The 21,146-nt window shown below is 35.9% G+C and overlaps 1 protein-coding gene across 1 annotated transcript; it reads right to left on the bottom strand.

Moving 5' to 3' along the window:
* Positions 496–20,825, bottom strand: LOC18789883. Its single transcript, XM_020567747.1, has 25 exons — positions 20,585–20,825; positions 19,824–19,941; positions 19,657–19,719; positions 17,861–17,962; positions 17,580–17,748; positions 17,395–17,493; positions 14,671–14,820; positions 13,551–13,590; positions 13,331–13,388; positions 13,057–13,139; positions 11,918–12,016; positions 11,676–11,791; positions 11,413–11,531; positions 10,346–10,416; positions 7,461–7,566; positions 6,941–7,080; positions 6,586–6,744; positions 6,393–6,496; positions 5,943–6,118; positions 4,881–5,070; positions 4,030–4,129; positions 3,182–3,350; positions 2,219–2,301; positions 2,035–2,111; positions 496–1,168 (listed from the first exon to the last, which is right to left on the bottom strand). The coding sequence occupies exons 1-25, from the start codon at positions 20,672–20,674 to the stop codon at positions 997–999; spliced, it is 2,853 nt and encodes a 950-aa protein (XP_020423336.1). The 5' UTR covers positions 20,675–20,825; the 3' UTR covers positions 496–996.

Below are 21,146 nucleotides of genomic sequence, written 5' to 3'. Positions count from 1 at the left end.
GAGGTCATAGGTCAGGGAAGAGTGGTACGTGATGACTTGGGATTAAGTTGAAAGGGTACGTGATGACTTGGATTAGGTTGAAAGGGCTTCAGGTGGTTAGTATCTTCATATTATATGGTAATGGGTTAATAGCTTGGGGTTGGGATTTTTCAGTTATTTTCGATGAATCCGAGGCTTCATAGCTTTTTAGCAATGGGGCGGGGTGGTCATCAGGTAAAGGACATGGAAGAAGGAAAATGCGAAAGTAAAAAAGTTTCCTAATTTTTGAATTGAATTTCAATTTTTTTATTAAATCATTTATTCCACTTGAGAAAAAAAGTGGGCTCCGCGCCACGTCCTCATTTAACAAATTTCTTGATCAGCAGTCTAATAGCAGATCCACATTGCAACAATATACCGGTACAAGTGAAAGCCAAAGACCCAAACCACAACGGTGCAAAACATAATTGACCCTTTCCACATCTTATGTCAGCTATAGAAATGCAAGTAAATCTATTGCTCATCAAGACACGTTATACGTAAAACTACAACTCGGCTGTTTTTATGTATCATGATATTGTTTTTACAGAGTACAAATTAAAGACAGGTGACTTTAATCCCGAATATTCTTGTTTTTAGTCAGTTACCACAAATGCTGTATCCACTTGTTTTCTGACCCAAAAAAAACATCTTATAACAAGAAGAATTTCAGTTTTGCTGTATTTCACAACCTTTGTGAGATACAAATTTGGAGCTCATAGACCAAATGGTGCATGGACTACACTGAGGAAAAGAAGAAAACTCACCGTTGGCTATAGTTACAAGGGGGAAGGGGTTTGACAACTTCACAAGTTATATCCAATTTCGTACCTGGTGGCCTTTTCCGAAAATTCTGCTCTTTACCCATCACTTGTGAAAGTATTCGCTGCCGCAAACTAACCAGGAGAATGTCTTAGAAATCACTTCCCTCAAAAGCATCTCCATAAGCCATTGCTATCAATCACATTTCAAGGATTTTCAGTTGATTTTTGGCTTTGGTCGTCTTGGCCTTAACACAAGATAGAGTACACCCAGGACAACTAAGAAAGCAGGAATTGTAGTCACATTAAACACCACATGTACTTTTCTCTCTCTTGTGCAGTGGATTGGGTGGAGAATGGCTATAGTTGTATTTACTTGATCAACAAACCTGCAACAGAAACGATATTCACAAATGAGCCAACATTAGCATAAGAATAGACTTCCAACAGCTTGCCAAATCTCCTGCTCAACGAGAGAAACATGAACAGAAAGAACAGGGAATACCAAAAAGCTTAAAACGGTTTACTAATATAAGAACCAAGAAGAATAGCAACAAAGCACACTTTTCTTTTTCTTCAGTCTCTTAAACTATCGTAAAACCCAAGAGCTGAAGCTAATAGTAAAAGAAACAAACAATGTATATCAAGCAACAGTGACAATCACACTAAGACGATCTCAAAACAGCTTAACCAAATTAGGGCTTACGGGCAGAAAACATAAATTAACAAAGATGAGGATTAACAATAATCTCTTTTATTTATTTATTTTTAAGATCTGAGGGTTATCAATACTTGAATCAAGAACTTACACAACCTGGCTTTGATACCCTATTAAATTACCACCGGTCCCAAAAGTTTAAGCTGACGGAAACTGAGAGCAACAATATATATAAAGCTAAATACAACATAGACCAAAAGCTTAGTCCTTAGAACCCAGGATGCCATTAGACATCTTTTTCTCATATATTAAGAAGCAACTTGGCAGTGTTCGGCCCATCAAATTTGAAATAATAGACTCAGTTCAAAATAATCAACTTTCATTAAAGGGCTAGAACATTTTAGAACAAACAATGCAGAATAGGCTCATAAGCCTTCACTCAAGTGGCATGGGATGGGTGGAGTGAGGGTAGAGGTCCTAGGTTCAGGTCTCCTTGTAATAAAAAGAAATTAAATGTGGATAGAGACGTTAGTAGTTTAATAGTTGATCACATTTGTAACTGAACAATTAAAAAGTAAAAGGCCTTGGATAGCTAACCCTTTTGACGCTTCTTCTAGGGTATATAGCAGTCTCATGGCGTCCACATACCGCAATTCTCCAGTAACAGTTGAAATCTGAAGACACCAACATTATCCAATTGTAAATGACTCCAGAAAATGCTAAAGAGAATAAGAGACTAGACGGTAAAGAACAGCTCAAGGTGATGGATCAATTTACTTACTCTTCTCCATAGACTAACAACATAATTGTACTTGTCAATTAGTTCACGCTCCTGAGACTGAACAAGTTTGAAGGTTTTTTCAGCTAGTTTCAGTCAAGTCTCCATTTGTATGTACTTGAGTTCCAATAACAATAACAATGCAAATAAATCTGGAGCAACAGCTGATTGAACAACAATAAAATATTATGTACTTATCTATATGTGTGTGGATTACAAAGGCTAATAATTGTCAACTTAATGGCAAGCTAAAAAAGTTTGATTGCTATCTCACACAGAGACACCATACAACACCCCCAACCACCCCCCTCCAAAAACAAAAATAATCCCTTGTGTCCGCTTGATGGAAATTCAATTTACTAACCTAAGCTATGGTAGGTTCGTATCACAAGTTGGTCTACATGAATCAACTCTATTATTATTATTATTATTATTATTAACGACCTGGCTCCTCACCCAAAAGACAACTGTTATTAGAGCATCCAACCAAAAGCCAATGGGTGGAGAGGCCATTTCTCGATGTGGGACAATACTCTAAACACGTGGACACCTCATATTGGGTGACGTGGAAGAGCACGTGTGGCTGATGGGCCAAACATGTGGATAGCCTGCTCTACTACCATGCTAGAATTGGAGCATCCAACCCAAAACCAATTGACAATGGGTGGAGCTCTCTTAAAAACTAATGTAAGGCTTCCATTTCCCAGTGTGGGGACAACACTCTCAACACTAACCAAAATTTGTCAACTGGATTCCTTACACCTAAATCTCCCCTATGCACAGCCAACGTAGGACTCATGATACTGCATTGACAAATTTCAATACATCATTGTGGATGACCACATTTCTGAGATTCCCAGAAAGTTGCCACTCCTAATCACCATTAACTGATTACATAAAACTAAAGAAACAACATTAAATGAAAGACTAAGTTTTAATTACAACAATACTAACAGGCAAGGATACTTGTACGCTCCATGACTAGAAGATGAATGGCTGAATTGACCATTTGCACTGACTCTTCCAGAGTTGTGATAATATAGCTCCGAGCAATTGTATCAGATTGAAATTGGGAAATGTTCCATCCTTGAGAAGTAATGGAATACGGGTTGCATCCGACTGACCACATCCAGTCCTGTCATGAAGCAGATAGTAGCTCAACTAAAAATAGACAGAAGATAAAAACAGTTGTGTGAAATCTCCAGGAATAAGGGGGGGGGGGGGGGTGTGGGGGAGAGAGAGAGAGAGAGAGAGAGAGAGAGAGAGAGAGATTGTGAACAGAATTAAACAAACTATCTATTTAACATAGATAAAAATGCATTAGACAGAACTTCAGGCAGACACAAGCAAATGCATACAAAATCTTCTTTTTCCCAACATCCAATATCATTTAATTGAATTTTCACTCAAGTCCTTAAGCCATCATTATCAAAAAAAAATTATAAGTAGATAATTCTTTTTAGTACAAAGCATTAGAAACTCTACACAATATTGTTAAAATCATGGGGGTAATACAAATCCCCAGACTGCACTAATTTTGTTTTATTTTTTGAATAGAAACTTTATAAATTCAAAGAGATAAACAAAGAAACAAGCAAGTGGATAAGGAATCCACAAGAGCAAACGAGCACAACTAATCCCAGATTGCACCATAATTCTCAACGTTTTGCATCCATTATAAATGAGCACAACTAAATTCAGTGAATGTCAAGAGTAAACAGGGTTTTGAAATATGGTGTCCAGTTTCTGCCGCATGATCAACCCTAACTTGGAAAAAGAAAAAAGTATTTTTCCACATTCTAATTATGGCTTACCTCAATCGCAGTTTCATGGGCTTGACTGTAAGCAAGGTGTAGGGGAAGCAGACCAGCAAGATGTTCAGAAGCCGCAGCCAACGCAGCTTTGATGGGCCTCCTGCATAAGGTAAGGGTTAACCATAGGATCTATAAGATTATACGCCAATCAAAGTAGTGACTTCAAATCGGTTCAGAGTTCAAGCGTCATGTAAAGTAATTGGGCATACTACAACAGAAAAGGCACCAAATATTCTCTCGACTTGCCGCATATTTTAAGAATGGGAACTTAAATGCAATTTTGTTGAAAAAGTAGTCAGTGAAAAGCACCAACAGGTTTGCAATTTGATGTTCCATTTTTCAGTTGTTTCAATATATGCCAAAATTTTGTACAAACCCGTTGAATTCAAGTAATAAAATACGCTCCTAGCAAACTATGTGCTCCCAAGCTAACTATTAGGCAAGCTATAAGCATTCAAAGTGCTTAAAGAAACACAAGAAGTCCATCTAAAGAAAGCCAACTAAAACAACACAAGCTAAGCAACACTTAGAATAGAACAACCCAAACAAAACATAACAAGCAAGCCACACTTGGTACAAAGCTCCAGTCCAGTCTAACCACACTAAAGGGAACATCTCTAAAGTTTTTAGACGAAGACATCCACCAAGCAAGACATCTAGTTTTGTCCTATAGAATCCAACAAGAAGGAATACTTAGTCAAACATTCCATTTAAAAACCAAGGAAATGGAATGTTTAATCAAATAACATTCCATTTTCTAGAGATTTTCCATAAAAATCTGAGAAACGTTATCAGCAGGGCTGAAATTTAACCATCAGTAGACAAAAACATTATATGCCAGAAATACTAACCTCAAATCCCACAAAAGTGGCTGCCCATTACATTGCAGATGGCTCTCCCAGGATGAAGGCTCTGACTGAACAACAATAACCATATCAGAAAGTGCCTTTGCCTGATAATGCTTGTCAACCAACAATGGTTCACCATGGATGAACCAAAATATTGGAACTTCTAGTGTAGACCGGCTATGGGCAAGCTTCCCTACATAGTTTGTTGAAAAAGAATGCTTGTCAATTCCAGAACATCAAATGCATACATACAGAGGCACACATTTAGTTAAAGCTAATCCCAAGTGTTTGGCTCAATGCCCATGTATTGTAGTAAAAGGCAATGGTCCCAAGTTCAAGGTACACCAACCTCTTGGGGCCACCCTTAAGAGATTTTCCCAGCAATTAACGAGTGCATGTCAGAAGATGGGAAAAGCATGTGCCCCAAGGATTAGTCAGTGCTCTAAGAGGACTGGATACATCATGATACAAAAATTAAACATAGATTCAGATATAACAATTGGTTTGCTCCAATTAGAGAACCAATACAGTTTGTTCCCACCATTGTTCTACTAATCTACCCTCCTATGCAAGTGCCAATAAGCTTTTAGAAGAACAAAATTTCCTCAACATTATATCGCGCATCTTAATTCACCACTCAATAAAAAAAAATGTTAATTTAAAATGTAACATATTTCTTTTAGAAGTTGCCATTTCAGCGTATGTCCAACCTATCCAGATCTCCTTTAGGATCTAAAGTTAGGATTCATCTTAGGTGCATTGAAACTGTATAGTCATCCACTGTATTTAAGAGGCTTCTAGCTGTTTCACCATTTATACAGACAAACATGGGCTTCTCGCCTTACCTCCTTTCGGAAGAACTAGCCGGTCAAGATCCCAGACAGACAGAATCTTGGGTAAACATAAGAAAACCACTACAAGTTGTACCAGTTATACAAGAAAAAGGCAGGTGTGAAATGACTGACAAAAATTAAAACTGTAGTACTTAGGTTCTCTTAACGCATCTTTAGTGAAAAAAGTCCCAGATAGTGTCAAAAAGTAGATCATTTTAATGCAGCTTTTAACCTTTTAAAGAGCCGTGATCATTCATTCTCTGCAACTGATACTGAACAATGGAGGAATCAAGATAGGATCGAACAGATTTCCTGTAAGTTCCATTAACAAGCAATAGAGGAACAGCTGCTGCTCTCCGTGCCACTGAAAAGGCCATTGCCAAAGCAGGATCCTCTGAAAGTGGTAACCTACAAATTTCTTTCACATTAATACAACTACGAACCACAACGAATTTACATGGAAGAAAGCACAATACTTAATCATCGGAAAAAAAAGAAAGACAGTCCCAACACAAAATTCTGATTTTGAGTTTTAGCATACAAAAGAGAATACATAACATCAATAAAAAGGCGGATTACCCATCCAATATTAGAAAAGTATCTGACTTTACCTAGAAATGTGATGTGAGACAAATTTTAAATTATTAATTTTGAGAAATAAAGAACCATGCTAGATACATACAAGTGCTGACTGAAAGCAGGTTTCTGAGAAGGTAACAACAAAGAGGAGAGTCCATCCATTAGAGCCTTGAGATCCACAGGCAATTGTTTAATATGTCTAACTTTCTGCATTCATTAGTAGTTAGGTAAGGTGGTAAGGTGGTAAGAAAACCATATGCATTAATTGTTGAAGCTTCTTTGAACCATACCCATACCTCCTGCGTGATGAAAAATAACTGAAATGATATCTTATCATAATAATGAAATGCACCATCTGCTATGGAAGGTGATATGATGTGTCTCATAGACCCCCACAAATTTGCACCTAAATGAGAAAGAAAAGTATCACGTGCAACTGTGTAATTTTGAAACTCCTGCACAAGAACAAAAAATAAATTATAAAAGAAAATTGCTTTACATTTAGCGAAAAAAATAAATAGAAAACAAAGTGTTTCAAAGATTCCAAGGCAAACTTAGTGTCGAAAGTAGAAATAACTGATTAACAATAAACGTCAGCAAGGGGAAAAAACCCCCAATAGCAAACCCTCACTGATAAACCAAATGGCATACCTCATGAGTATCACTGAACAAATTCCAATTCTCCATTCGCTTTAATGCCTCTAGAGCCTTTCTCTTATGACTTTCATCATATTCTTCACCTTCAAATGATTGGAGCTCATTTTTCAAATCCCTCATTCTCTCATCAAGTTCTGAAATCACCCAGATTAAAAGGAACATGAACTCTTTACTTTTGAGTGAAATAACAATCGTGCAACAAAACAACTCTCATAATACATGCAATGCAAACACCATTAGGTATGGTATATATGAGAGTAAAACCAAGCATGATTGGCAAGAAAAAGAAACATAAGAAAAATATTCATAATAATGTTACTCAAAAGAGTAAATGATAAATGTCTTATGACTTATGAGAAATATGAAAACGAATTTGACCTTCACAAATAATATAAAGAAAAAAACTTCAGGTTGTAAGTGAACTACATAAGTTCCAACTATCTCTCAATAAATAAATTAATGAAGAAACACAGTTACAGTCCAAAGAAGCGATCTTCTAGAAAAATGGGGCTACCTTCGCAAAGAGCAAGCTTTACTTTCCTTCCTTTGCAATGTTTGAAAGCAAAAAGCTCATATATATCAATCTCCGCAAGAAGAATATCAATGGCCTGATGATCTTTCTGCAAAGCTCACAAGCACCACAAATTAAATGGGAAAGAGTAAAACCCTCATACTTAAGTTCCCCTCCCCTTCCGCCTAAAAAGAAAATCAAATGGTCGGTGCTCATAAATTCAAAAAACAAACAACAAATTCTTTAAGAATGCTGCATAGCTAGTTCTATATTTCTTTTGCTTTCTCCCTCTTTCTCGCACATGTGAATTTGTTGTTGTATTAATACAAGAAACAAAATTCTTAATGAAAAGAAGAAAACTACAAGATAGATGGACAAGGTCTACAAAGCAATCAGTCTTACTTTCAAGTTTCAATAAACATAGCTCACATTACATCAACTCATATTCCCCCCAATCAAGATGAATTACACTATGTTGGATAGAGATGCCCATAGAAAGGCTAGAATTTAAATATATCCAGAGTAAACAAGTCAGAAAGTACAAAGAACTAAAGAATTTTCTCTAAAGAGTCTACAATCCCAACTTATCCTTCCTACAAAAGAAACTCCACGGCAAGCATAAAACAAACACTAATATTCCTTTGTGTAATCTTTTAGAAGAAATTTATTTAATTAATTGGAATCAGACAATCAAACAGCTCTCCTAACTTCTTCTTTTCAAAAGGTGTAACAACCCAAGGCCTCATCCAAAAGTCTACTCTGAAGTTGACTTCTGAATTTCTTGGCTTTCTTAATACCCAACGCATAATGTAGGATTCCGGAGTAACACCATCTCGCCTCCTTTATACCTTGGGTGTCCTCACTGAGAGAGTAACCATACATTTCAAACTTATATCAATGGACAAGGCTTTCTGATGTGGGATGCAGCCATTTACCTGCCTAGGTACCCAGTAGTGCAGGTGAGGCGCCACCTTTTCCCCCATCAACACAGAGAACTGCCATTATAACCATGGCCCTTAACTCCTGCATATACAAAGGTTGGGTAGGACTCCAATCACATTTGTAAGGACCCAAGGCCTCATCCAAAAGTGCTGAAGTTAGACTTCTGGAGTCCTATGCCTTTAATAAATAGCCCGGATCTTCAGTGCACATTGCCGATGAGGGATTCATGGGTATCACAAAAGGCCTCTCAAGCCACCTAGCCCTCTCTTCCTTATTGGGTAACACTCCCATCCCTCCACTCTAAACCCCATCTCCTCATGTTTAGTATAAAAATTGTCGAAAAGACTAACTACCCTGCCTATTTTCCGTGCTTCTAATTTTAGAACTGTATGTAATATTACATAGGGTTATCCTAGCATTTGCATTCAGACTTGCACAGAATACTTGCTTGTTGATAACATAACGAACCTTGTGAAAATACTATCAATCCTCTATGCAAAAAGCACCATGATAAAGACAAATATATGTCTAATTACGAGCCCAACCAAACGACATTATTGTGCAAGCTCGGGTAACCTATACAGCGCCTCCCTTCAATACCCATTTTTGCAGCATCACAACAAGCAAACTAGGCACAGTACTGACAACATGACTTCAATTTTTTTTAAGAAAGAATATTTGTATTGAGAAAGGAAAAGAGAACTAGAAAAGAGAACTAGTAAGAGAACTAAAAAGACAATCAAAACATTTTTCGCCCCGGCATGCAACACCCATTTTAAAGCATCACAACAAACAATATTTTTATTCTGAATGAAAAACGGTACAAAGAAAGATATCAAGCTTAGAAAAGAAAACTAAAATCTAACTGCACAAGCAGAACATTCAAGACATTTCCCACCCCAAAATAAATAAATAAATCAAGAGATGAAAAAACTAAAGGGAATGTATCGAAAAATGTTTTTCCTTGAGCTTTTAATGAATTATCTTCAGGAAGATGATAATCTTAAAAGACTTACGAGTAGGACGGTTTTATCAAATGCTTTGACACAACAAGCACCCCCAAGGAGAAGCTGAAGACCAAACCCAGCCCAAAGTAATCCAGCATTATAGATAATGTAATAGATATTGTGTTCACATGGTAAATATGCTAGGTAATTAAGAAATCAATGTATGCATGAGCTAGTAGATTATCTCATTGGCGGAGGTTTAATGAAACTGAACATATTGGATTCAGATCACCAACAGCAGCAACTAGTGTACTGTAACAGAACAGGATGAGTAATATATTGTAGGGTGCACAAAGAGCCACAAGAAGGTCATGATCCTGAAACTACTGCTAGCAAATCTTGTTACTTGCCATTGATTTACCAATGGCAGTACAATTCGATACGTCACCTGCCATCTCTAACCTCTCTCTCCCTCCCTCCCTCCCTTCCTCTTCTCCTTCTTCTTTAACATCATCTGAGAGAATTGAATTGTGTGTTGGGAGGTTGGGGTTAGGAAATTGAATTACTGTAGATAGATGCATAATTACTAATGGTACTTAGTTGTCGGAGGATTGGATGGATATATAATGAGATGAGGATGTGAGATAGAGATAGATTGCCAAAACAGTCAATGTTACACACCGCAAACAAGAATATCGCAACCAACAAGAAATTACAATTCCAAGGACACCCACACCAGTCCAAACAGCTGCACAGCTGCGACCGTATTTCTTTGTGAATACGCTATGCAAACAAATATATAGGGAAAGAGCATAAGACCAACATGATTACAATGTATAGATCCCACTATTGGTGAGTAGTGAGAGAAAAAAACACCAAAATTTTCTCCTTTTTGTTCAAAAAACATGAACATACAATATAACAATCATCACCTTATACACATACGAAGATGAGATTTGAACATTGAACTGAATTTTTTTTTTACCAGGAAGCACATACATCACCAAATACGGCAAATTTTTCCTGAATAGCATCTTGTAAGCGATCTTCTGCTTCATCTTCTGAAATTTCTGCACATCATAGAGAAAATTTAAACCAGCTAAGGCAAGAACTTTTGTAAAGAGTTGGAAAATATCTGGTCGAGAATTAAAATAAAGTTATGCTTACAGGACAAAAAAGTTTCCCTAATCCTCAACTAATGAAATAAAGTTTATACGCATGCATGTCGAAAAATGCTCAAGAGTAGGGGGAGTGCTTATGGGATAGGGTGCAATTTTGGGCATCTTAGTCAGCATCTGTACATTTTTATTTCATCAGATTGGAATGCATTTTCTTTTTCTGTTATTTTGTCAGATTTTTTTTTCTAAACGAAACAAATTTATTAAGAAGGGGTATCTGTTTTGTACATCTTTGGAATCCTGTTTTTGTTTTGTTGTTTTACACAAGGATTGAGGTGCTGATGCAGTTTGCACTTTTAGTTTTCTTTTAGAAGTGGACTCCTCATTCACTTTTGGTGTACTGTCTCGTTTTTAATAAACATTCACATTTCTTATCCCAAAAAAAAAAAAAAACAAAAAGACCAAATAGACTTTTTCTAGGGGACCCTTACTAAATGTAATTCATCCAAACAAAATAATGTATAAACACTGTGTTCATCTATTTATTAATAACAATGTGATGACTAAATGGTTTCTTTTTTCTTTTTTCTTCTTTGACTAGATGACTAAATGGTTTCTGATTTGGCTCCATTTTTTGTGGAAATAATGATGCTTGAATAGGAACCTAAAGGGCAATTCAGATCATTGAACCAGGATGATCACACAATGTTGTTCTTTCTTTTCTTGAAAAGTGAGCATCCACTCGCGAGGATTTTCTTAGAAACATAAAATTTTGAATATACATATAACAACAATATGATCGCTAAAGGACAATATCAATTTTCCCACAACATTTTAGCATCAAGCTCACGCTACCACCAGTAAATAATAGCACATCCAAGTCAAACGTTGCCACATGATCAGTGAAGGTTATAATTGAATAATCACTGGTGAAAGATGTTGCAGTACCTGAAACTGCACCAATTGTTTTTTGCACATTGGGAGAACTTAGTTCTGTCCGAACACCTTCCCCACCAACAGCTGGTCCCCATGAGAAAGGGCCTGCACTTAAATCAATAAACGCCCACCTAATCCAGAATATTTTACTAACAAGGATCAGTATAACAAAGGGTGTGTGTACACCAGAGTTCATATATGTATGTCTATGTGAGCATCTGGGAATGCATGAGAGAGAGAGAGAGAGAGAGAGAGAGAGAGAGAGAGAGATTCACCTCTCTTTTCCAATCCATGTATCTGAAAGGCATTCAGCATGAAGATTGTTGAATTCCCCAGATTTTAGTTCCTTACTGAAAAGAAGCTTCATATCTTCATTCTTCCCTTTCAGTAACTATTCTCGTTATAAGAATAAAAGAAACAATTAAAACATTTAGTTAAAATATTTATCTCTCTGAGTTTTAGTTTTATGTTACTCAGTTTGTCTATATATTCATAAGATCAGAAAAGGTTTGTATACCTGTAAAACTTTGTTCTGCACGATATCCACAGTTTCCTTCCCTTTGTACAACTTCTCCACATTATTCAATGCATCTTGGCATGCATTGTACCATTCAACCTGAAAATTAGATGTGCCATTATAGCCTTTAAATTACATGAGCAAGCTAAAGCTTTAAATATTATAAATAATTATAAATAAAATTTAAAAAAAAGAAAAGCTAGTAAAAATTCAGCATCATATTTTATTCAAGCAAAACAAACCATTGGGCTATTTGTAGAACTAAAGTGCCCACCAGCCCTTGTAGCGAGCAATGAAGAAAATATCAGTAATTTAGACATGCACTGTAAATAGTGCACGGCTTATAAGTATCAAATTAAAACTTGAACTATATAATTCATAAGAGCATCTTTATTCAGGGAATACTCAATGTTTGAGAACCATATCACATATTTTGGAAATCTCATTACACCAATACAAGAAAAATATAGAACTTAGTAGACGAGATTTCATCTTGATCCAATTAATAGCAAATTTCTTTTACTATCATTTGATCAACATCAAATTTAATCTTACTTAAACAAGAAAAAGGTATTACCGACAAGGTGTTAGTTGGAAAGGTAAAACCCATGGTTTGCTCCCATGTGGCCTGAGGTTCGAAACCACCAAAGCTACCTACCTAGCTCTTTCATAGTGTTTTCTGCCTCCCAAAGATTGTAGGGTTCAGTGGGAGGCCCCAGTTTCAAAGCTGTGTCCGCTTTGCAGATTGGTGGATTTCTGGGTATCCAAAACAAAAGGTAATGTTCCTATAAATCTCCCAAATGTTTAGGGAGATATTGTTTTAGTAATTAGGAATAATAATATCACTATCTTTTTACTGTCGAAACCAATACTCAGAAAATTTGGGGTTGCATCTTCATAAATTGTAGCATGTTCTTCCCTTTACCTCAAAGTGTGCAATCTTCCCTTTTCTCTACTGTTATTAAATCAATATATCCTCAAGTTCTGATTGTTTCAGTAGTAAAAAGTTAAAGAATAAAAAATAGTATTTTCTTTTCCAGTCAGGAAAACTACAACAAAAATCACTATTTTCATCAATATGACCGGGAGGTGTGTTTGTGTGTATGTGTGTTAGAGAGAGAGAGAGAGAGAGAACTAACCGTATCAGTGTCTTCAGTTACAGACCAGGCAAACTTTGTCATCGGATGCTTCTCGTACAAAGGTCTCTTAATTTTATCAAGAGCTACAAAATTCAAATTTTCAACAATCTTATTTTAGGAAGAAATAAGAAAGAATATACAGATTTTTTTTTATAAATGTTCTTCAAAGCTCCTGAGTGGAAAAAAAGAACATGCAAAAACTAAAAGTGAAATATCTCCTCAAAGAAAGTGCGGAAAAGAAAAGAGAAGAATTTAGAACGAAGTTTTATCATACCAAGAACAGTTGCTGGAATGCTTCCCGACTGAAGAATTTTGGTTTGCAAATTCTTGTTCTACAAAATAAAAAATATATCAATGCCTCCCCTTTAAATATTAAGAGATGAACAGACAAGAAAAAATAAAATGGTCACAAACTATGAGCATGAATAAACTACTAGACATGTTAGAAGAATGACAGTAGGAACATAAAGCCCAGGAATTGAGTAAAAACAAACCTCTTTGAGAAATTTTATTTCTGATTCTGATAAACCTCTCCTGCAAAAGACAAAATTAAAATTGAGAAAACCAAGCTAACAGCGTTCTAAAGTTAATAGAATATATGAACAAAGAGATAATGAGACAATATTGAAAACACACACAAACCAAACATAACATGATATCAGGTTTTTCCAAACTGCAACATAATGTCAGTACTGTAAAAGATTTAGCACTGAGATGTAGCTCCATTAAATATGGATTTGTCCCAGGTAAGAATCAACATGTAGCTCACTCTATTTTGTGCATTAAGTGTTGGTCCAAGCAATTGAAAAGCTTCTTTCTATTCGGTTATTCAGTACAGACACAATGTCGTAATATATATATATATATATATATATCAAATTAATTGAAATTAGGAAGAATCTAAGAAGATGAAAAAGGGTTTAAAGGAGGCATGCTGATCACCACAAAGCTTAGGATTCTGAGATTGAAAATTTCTTTCAAAAGGAAATTACGTATCCAGTATCAAGAATAAGGGAGACATGCATGGCACACGCATACCATGGGAGATACTTAGCCACATCTCAACCCATGGTTGAAGAATGAGGCAATCAAGGAAGTCTTCCTCCTGAACCAGATTAAAAGTCCAAAGACCTTCGCTTTCTTTCCTTTTCGATACAAACAAAGGGAAGATGATAGTAACTGCTTAAGAGATTAAATCTTGGACAACAAACAAGCTACTGCAAGGCACCATACCTCCGTAAATGCAAATTTCATTAGAAAAAGGTATATCATTCTCAATTTGGGAATGATATCTTTCTCTTCAGTTTGCATTAATATTGGAAATAAAATGGTAACTGTAATCATTACATCAGTTCTTATACAGCAAATGAATCCACTAATTACAATATGAAGCAGATGCTGTGTTTCAGTTTATAGTCATTTTAATGTTTGATTGAGCCTATAAAAATTCCTCTGTTGCACAAATAAATTGCCCATCAATATGTCCTGGTATCTAAACTATCTCTATCTCGTATTGAAGCACTTCATGGAAATTTTATGCTAGTCATCAAGAAGACTTCATGTATAAGATGTGGAATTCAATCTACCATATTAAGTAATTCCTAATATACGCACCGGTAACCATATTTAGCTCTTTTTGAGTCGTGCTTGGGATTCAAGATGAAAACGTTATATGCATTTTCAAGTTCAAGATATCCAACTAGGCTAGTGAAAAGAACATCCATCATGTCCACATCTACTTGCCACAGAGCATCCCCGTCATCCCTGTACACAATAAAATGAATCGATGACTGAAAGCAGCAACAAAGAGAAAACTCAAACATGCAACACCAAGCATGCTAGTTAAACACAAACAATTGAACTCAGAAACAATAAAAGTGTTAGGATTTTGGCTCGTCAAATATGTCCTAGTTGGTTTAGGATTGTTTTAGGAAAATTAGAGGTATACCAATTCTTGTCCTAGAGGGATTAGGAAATAATTTCAGTTTTCCTTATTCAATTTGGGTTTGGATTTCTAGAAGTCTATTAGGATTTGGATAAGTGTAATTTCCTAATCCACTTAGGAATAGGAATTCAATCAGCCTTGGGACATGTAAGCCAACTCTATATCTATAAATAGGGTGCGGCAAGGCTTATTTTTAGGGAGGAAAAACAGCCAGAGACAGCCGAGAGTTTTGAGATTAGTTCTAGGGTTGCAAAAGTTCTGTAATCTCTATTATTAATCAAAGGAGCGGTGATTTCTCTACCTAGAGAAATCACAACTGGACGTAGGCAAAAGTTCTGCTGAACCAGTATAATTCTTGTGTGTTTCTAAGTTTTCTAATATTTGCTAGTTTAGTCTATTGCCGTCGGTTACATTAAAGAACAAGATCTAGGGTGCGGATTATTTAACAAAAAGAATATACCCAAATATGCAAGTTAACAACAAAAAATGCTTCTATTACCACCCCTAATACGCTCCTATGAAATTGTCCCAAAGGAGCTTGAGATACAATCTGGAAAAAAAAAAAAACAATAGGGCTGGTCAGTGCCCTGCATGGGGTTTAGGGTTCAGGTTTAATGGTATTCTGGAAAATCAGTGCATATGTTGAAAACATCTGTTTTAATTTTTCAATTTTTTGGACGAAATTTACGCGAAGAGATTGAAGAGTTTTCTGCCCTCATGACAGTTTGGAGAATATTCAGGTTTCAGCACATAATCCAGACAGGAGGAAATGGAAACTGGATTCATGCCAGGGTTCTCTTGTACGACCTATTTTAATTTTCTATGGAATAAGCAATCCTCTACAGTATTCCAGCTTGCTAAATTGTCAGGAAGACTAATGTTTCTCCTAAGATACATGTTTTAGTTTGGATAACACTTGCAATTTGGTACCAAGAAGAAGAACCAATCTTACTGTGTCTCCTCACTGGTTCATTCTGTGCAAAAAAAAAGAAAGAAAAAAATTGGCAGAACCTGGAACTCACTTGCTCTTACATTGTCCTTATGCGTTGGGGCTGTGTTGGTGGTTGGTTGAGGCTGTAGGGGTAGCTAGGCTATTCCTCAGCCACCCTCAAAGATTCTTTGTGAAAAATATACATCTTCTGGAATTGTTTAGTGCTAGCTGTTTTTTGGGTAATTTGGTTGGGGAGAAATAGAAGAATTTTAAGAATTATAGTGGAGATGAAGAGAACAATTGGGAAAAGGTCAGATTTTGGGAATCCTTACGGGTTTGGCATGAAAAACATCAAAACTAAATTACCCTCAATCTGAAAATGAGGTACAAGGATAGCTTTATTAGTCCCCCAGAGGAACAAGGTTCAGACTTGGAGTTGTTTAAACCTTAACAAAAACGGATTATGATCCCGAAACATCATATGCAGTTCACTGAAAACAACTCGAGGAGCAACCATGTGGCATATCTATAGATTACACATGAAGATGTGACTATATTCAAGCAATTGGAGGCCTTAAGCAAGAATGAAAACATCAGTGCCAGTGGGAATTTCAGTTGTCCAACTTTAGGGGAATACTGGTGGAAATAACAGTAAAAAAAATACAAAAATACACAAATTTGCTTTAAATATGGAATTTTAAGCTTTATAAAGTAGTAGACCTAAATGAAATAAGAATGAAAAGAGTGATATTAGATTTATATGACATGTTTTTGAATGCTCATCAAATAGTTTTACATAAATTTAATTTAACTTCGATTATATAATATGTATAGCTTTGATTTAAGAAATATTTATACACACACGCACACACACACATATATATATATATATATATATATATATTGAATTATCAAAACAATTGTAAACTGTGGTATTGGGGACATGATGATGCTAATTATCTGGGTTGTGTACATGGAAAGGAATAGAAGGGTCTTTGATGATATCAAGGCCGAGGAGGTGGAGCATACAGGGAAAAAGGTTCATTTTGGAGCTTATTTAAGGGCATCTGTATCTTCGAAATTCAGGGATCTTCCTGTTTCCTGAGATTTCTTCTTCTCATTGTTTTTTTTTTTTTTTTGTTGATTGGTTATTGCATATGTAATGAAATAAATCACAGGATTTATATTGGTGGAAATCTTGTGTATTTCCACCAGAATTCGGAGGAAAATGCCGAATATTTGAGTGGAGTCTCAGCGACAGGGTGGAAGGGAACTCCTTCCAGCCTAATTCCAATGTCAGCATGGTTGAAATACTGAAAGTGTTTCAGCCAACAATTTAAACCTTGGTTATAAGAACAAAATGTGATGGGAAGATTGATGGAAGAAGCCCGATCCCTTTCTATTACTCAATTCAAGCAGCCAAATGTATGAGCGAAAAGAATCTGATATAGGATGAAATTACCTGTTACCATATGAGTCATCCTTGTGAGAGAAAACATTTATGGCTTTCTCAAATATCGAAGTAACCTTTTCTCCCATTTGTATTGCATGAACAGAAAAACTACAAGAACATTCATCATCATATAACACAACAATTACGATTCATAATCTTCCTAATAAACAGATAAAAGTACAAAGAACTATTACTTGTAGTTTATGTGACTGACGATGGGAAGATGGTGTCGTTGCTCTTTATCTACACTAATCCTGTAAAACGGGGTGAGGACTTCTCCAATTTGAGGAACACGTGTATGTTCAAAGGTATGATCAATTTTTGTGAACCAGCGCTCAAGTTCTTCAGGGTGAAGCTTGAATTCTGAAAGTAGATTTACACGAAGAACCATTAAGAAACAACCACCCCTTTAATAAACAAAAGAAACACAAAACTGAAAACATGAAAGAACAAAATGAACACCAAATTTGTATACCTTGGTTTCCTTTCCCATCAAATCCAATAAAAATGAAGTTCACAGGCACTGGGAGGTACATAGAATCAACTTCCAGAAACTTGAGATAATTTGCAATATTGCCTGGAATAAGATAAAAAGAAATTGGAATCAGTACTGCTCATGTATAACAAATGGATGAAAATATATTTTCTTTGTTGTTGAGTCATTGACCAAACCAGGATTGAAAAAGTAAGGAAACAATAACTTTATGAAGAACCCGATGACTTGAGGACACATGCAACAAACAGCAATGGGGATGTTACCCCCAAATTAATGACAACTTTTACTGGATGTAATGGTGCTTAATTCAGCAATATAGTCACCTTTCAGGAAAAAAGGTCAGCATAATCATCACTCCCACATTAAACAGCTGGTTTTATAAAACCATAAACCCAACTGCCCATCATCAAATGTCATTCCCCTTAGAGACATCTGAATCCAATTGCTCAAGCATAGAATTGTGTACTCTAAAAGCAACACCAATCAATTATTGCATCACTTGGCACCTAACTATAAACAAGAGTAAATGAAACTAAACTCTTTATTAACCAATACAAAGCACTGAATCTGCCACTGACAGATAAGTTTCATTATTATTATTATTTTTTTGAATAGAAACATTGTATTGATAATCAAGAGGAAAAATCCTCGATCAAACAAGAAGACCAAAAATAAAGATTGTCTGACCTACTAAGATTGAAAACATTCTGTAATTAAAAAACACAAAAAACACAAAACTTCAGTAAAATCATCTTAAGACTGCCATCATGTCTCTCATGATGGTAGAGTAGTGATAGTCCTTGAACTGCCTCGAAACCGAAGCCCAAAAGGATGCCCAAAATTTAATTCTGTCCCATAATTCCTCAACCCTTACTCCTATATGACCCTGAAAAATTCTTCGATTTCGCTCCATCCAGATATTCCAGAAAATAGCATGAACTAGACAATCGCGAAGGATTCCAGCTCTATTCCCCTTCCCTGAAACCCTCATATTGATACTAAGGAGCTCAAAACACCCTTTAGGAATCACCCACTCCGCTCCGAGAGCACCCAACATCCTCCACCATAATTTTAGGGAATGCGAACAATGAAAGAACGAGTGATCAATGTTTTCTGCATCCTCTACCTTCAGAGCTACTATTAAACAACTGTAGAACCAGTATACAAATGAAAAATCTGCAAACTTGGGACATAAAGAGAATCTGGACTTTAAAACCAAATCCAACGAAAATCTCATTCGATGTTAATTTCACCAGAATGCTAAGGTGCTGGCTGTTCTCCATGATTCCAATCACGATACCTTTTCTTTCTTTCTTTTTCTCTTTTTTGAAAAGTAGAAATTTTACTCATAAAAAAACCATACAGAAAAGTGGACAAGTTATCCACCAATAACAGAAAGAAACAAGAAACTAGTACAGAGATCTACAACTATGAGGAAAAAAAATAACCAATCCTAATCAAGACACTGCAGCCTTCCAATCATGAAAAATGGTTGAAGGGGATGTATTCCTAAAAATAGGAGAAACAGAAGCCCAGAGCGCTGCCCAGTACTTTTCCTTTTCTCACACCTCCCCCACTTCCGCCCCCTTGGCATCTAATATAATAACTAGTTTTCTTACAAATATAAAATAATAATAATAATAAACAATGAACCATCTTCTAGAGGTGTTATCAGAATTCGTTTTGTAAAGTTCAACAAAATTTCACAATGAATAATGACTCTGTATCCAGAAATTTTGTTAAAAAGGCCAGTAAAGAAGTTTTCTAATGACTACCTGCATTTGTGTAGTTGAGAACACCCATTTTTCCGGGGATGGAAGATTCCAAATCATCAAAATCTGAACATTAACCAAAATTATGACATTAAAGGAAATAAAGCAATCCGTTCCTCCGCATATATGAATGGAAGGTACATTTAATGAAGGGAAACATGCAGTCATACCACCACGTATAACAGCTTCACTCCAAAACCTACTCTTCTCTTTAAGGTTAAATAAAGAGAAGACTGATGACCTGCTGCTTTTTCCAGTGGGAGATCCAGCTGATGTAGTTGCCAATAACTAATAAAAATTATGCCAGCAATCAGGATAACATGCTGTAGAAGTTTTCATCGCAAAATCAAATCTATCACGGATAAAATCTCATCCTTGAGGAGTCAAAAGAAAGAGAGCATAAGTTCATATCAATGAATACAACATTTAATCTAAGAATCTTTCAACAAGAAAAGGACAGCATAAATGTTCAGCAATACCCTTAGCTGTAAGTTTGTATGAGCATGTCCTAAGCATTGACCATCCGACCAATGCATTAGCAATTTGACATCTAAAAACTGCAAGTCCATCACAACCAACAATAGATTTTGCTTTCCCCACACTATTCTATAAATTGAAGTTCGTGCATCTTCCTGATGACACTAATTAGGCTGCTGGGCATTTATCTTCCTATTATTTTCTTCGTTGTTATATTTGGTTAGAGGAATGCCGAGTATTTCAAATAGAAAATTTCTTACTTTCTCCTTCTTTCATTTTAGGGTTTAGGGTTTAAGTTCAGTAAATCAGTAATATATATCAAGCCTTTAAGCATCTACATGTTCCATCAAATTATTTCCTAATACTTGATTTAATAAATCAAAACAAGACAAACAAAAGAAAATCCATATAGAGTGAGGAGCAGTTGGGATGTAGAGCGAGAGAGAGGACTAACCAGTAAAAAAATGGAAATAATGAAGAAAGGCAGAGGAAACAATCCCCGACGAAGACGAAGACGAAAACGAAGACGGTTACGATGATCCATCCCTTAGTTTCCAAAGAGCGGAATAGAATTACGGCTACCGTCACCAAACAGAGTTGCTACTTCCGAGAAAATGCCCACAGAGACAAACCAAAGAAATAACAAATAGAGGAAAAAATGTCTCTCAGACCACGTCATACGCGTTGATGTGGAGCTGACATGTCTCTTCAGTTTTGACTCACCCAGTGCTCCTGCATTATATGAATTTCGGACGGATTTTTTAAAGGAAAATAGCTTAAAATGACACCCATTTCATAATTTTAACTAAAAATACTATCTTTTTCCAATTTTTGTACAACTATCACTTATAAATATAAATAATTATTGTCCACTTATTGCTGATTTTTCACAAGTTCAGAAATTTTGTTCTCTCTTAGCTCACACAGCTCTCTCTCTATGGCATAGCTCTCTTTCTCTTTGGTATCTGTCTATCACAGCTCTCTGTGTCTCTCTCGACTCTCTCTATCTTGGCTCT

The sequence above is a fragment of the Prunus persica genome, chromosome G1 (assembly GCF_000346465.2).
Source record: "Prunus persica cultivar Lovell chromosome G1, Prunus_persica_NCBIv2, whole genome shotgun sequence".
Lineage (NCBI taxonomy): Eukaryota > Viridiplantae > Streptophyta > Magnoliopsida > Rosales > Rosaceae > Prunus > Prunus persica.
The sequence above is the reverse complement of the archived record's forward strand: the minus strand, read 5'-3'. Positions and strand labels throughout refer to the sequence as shown.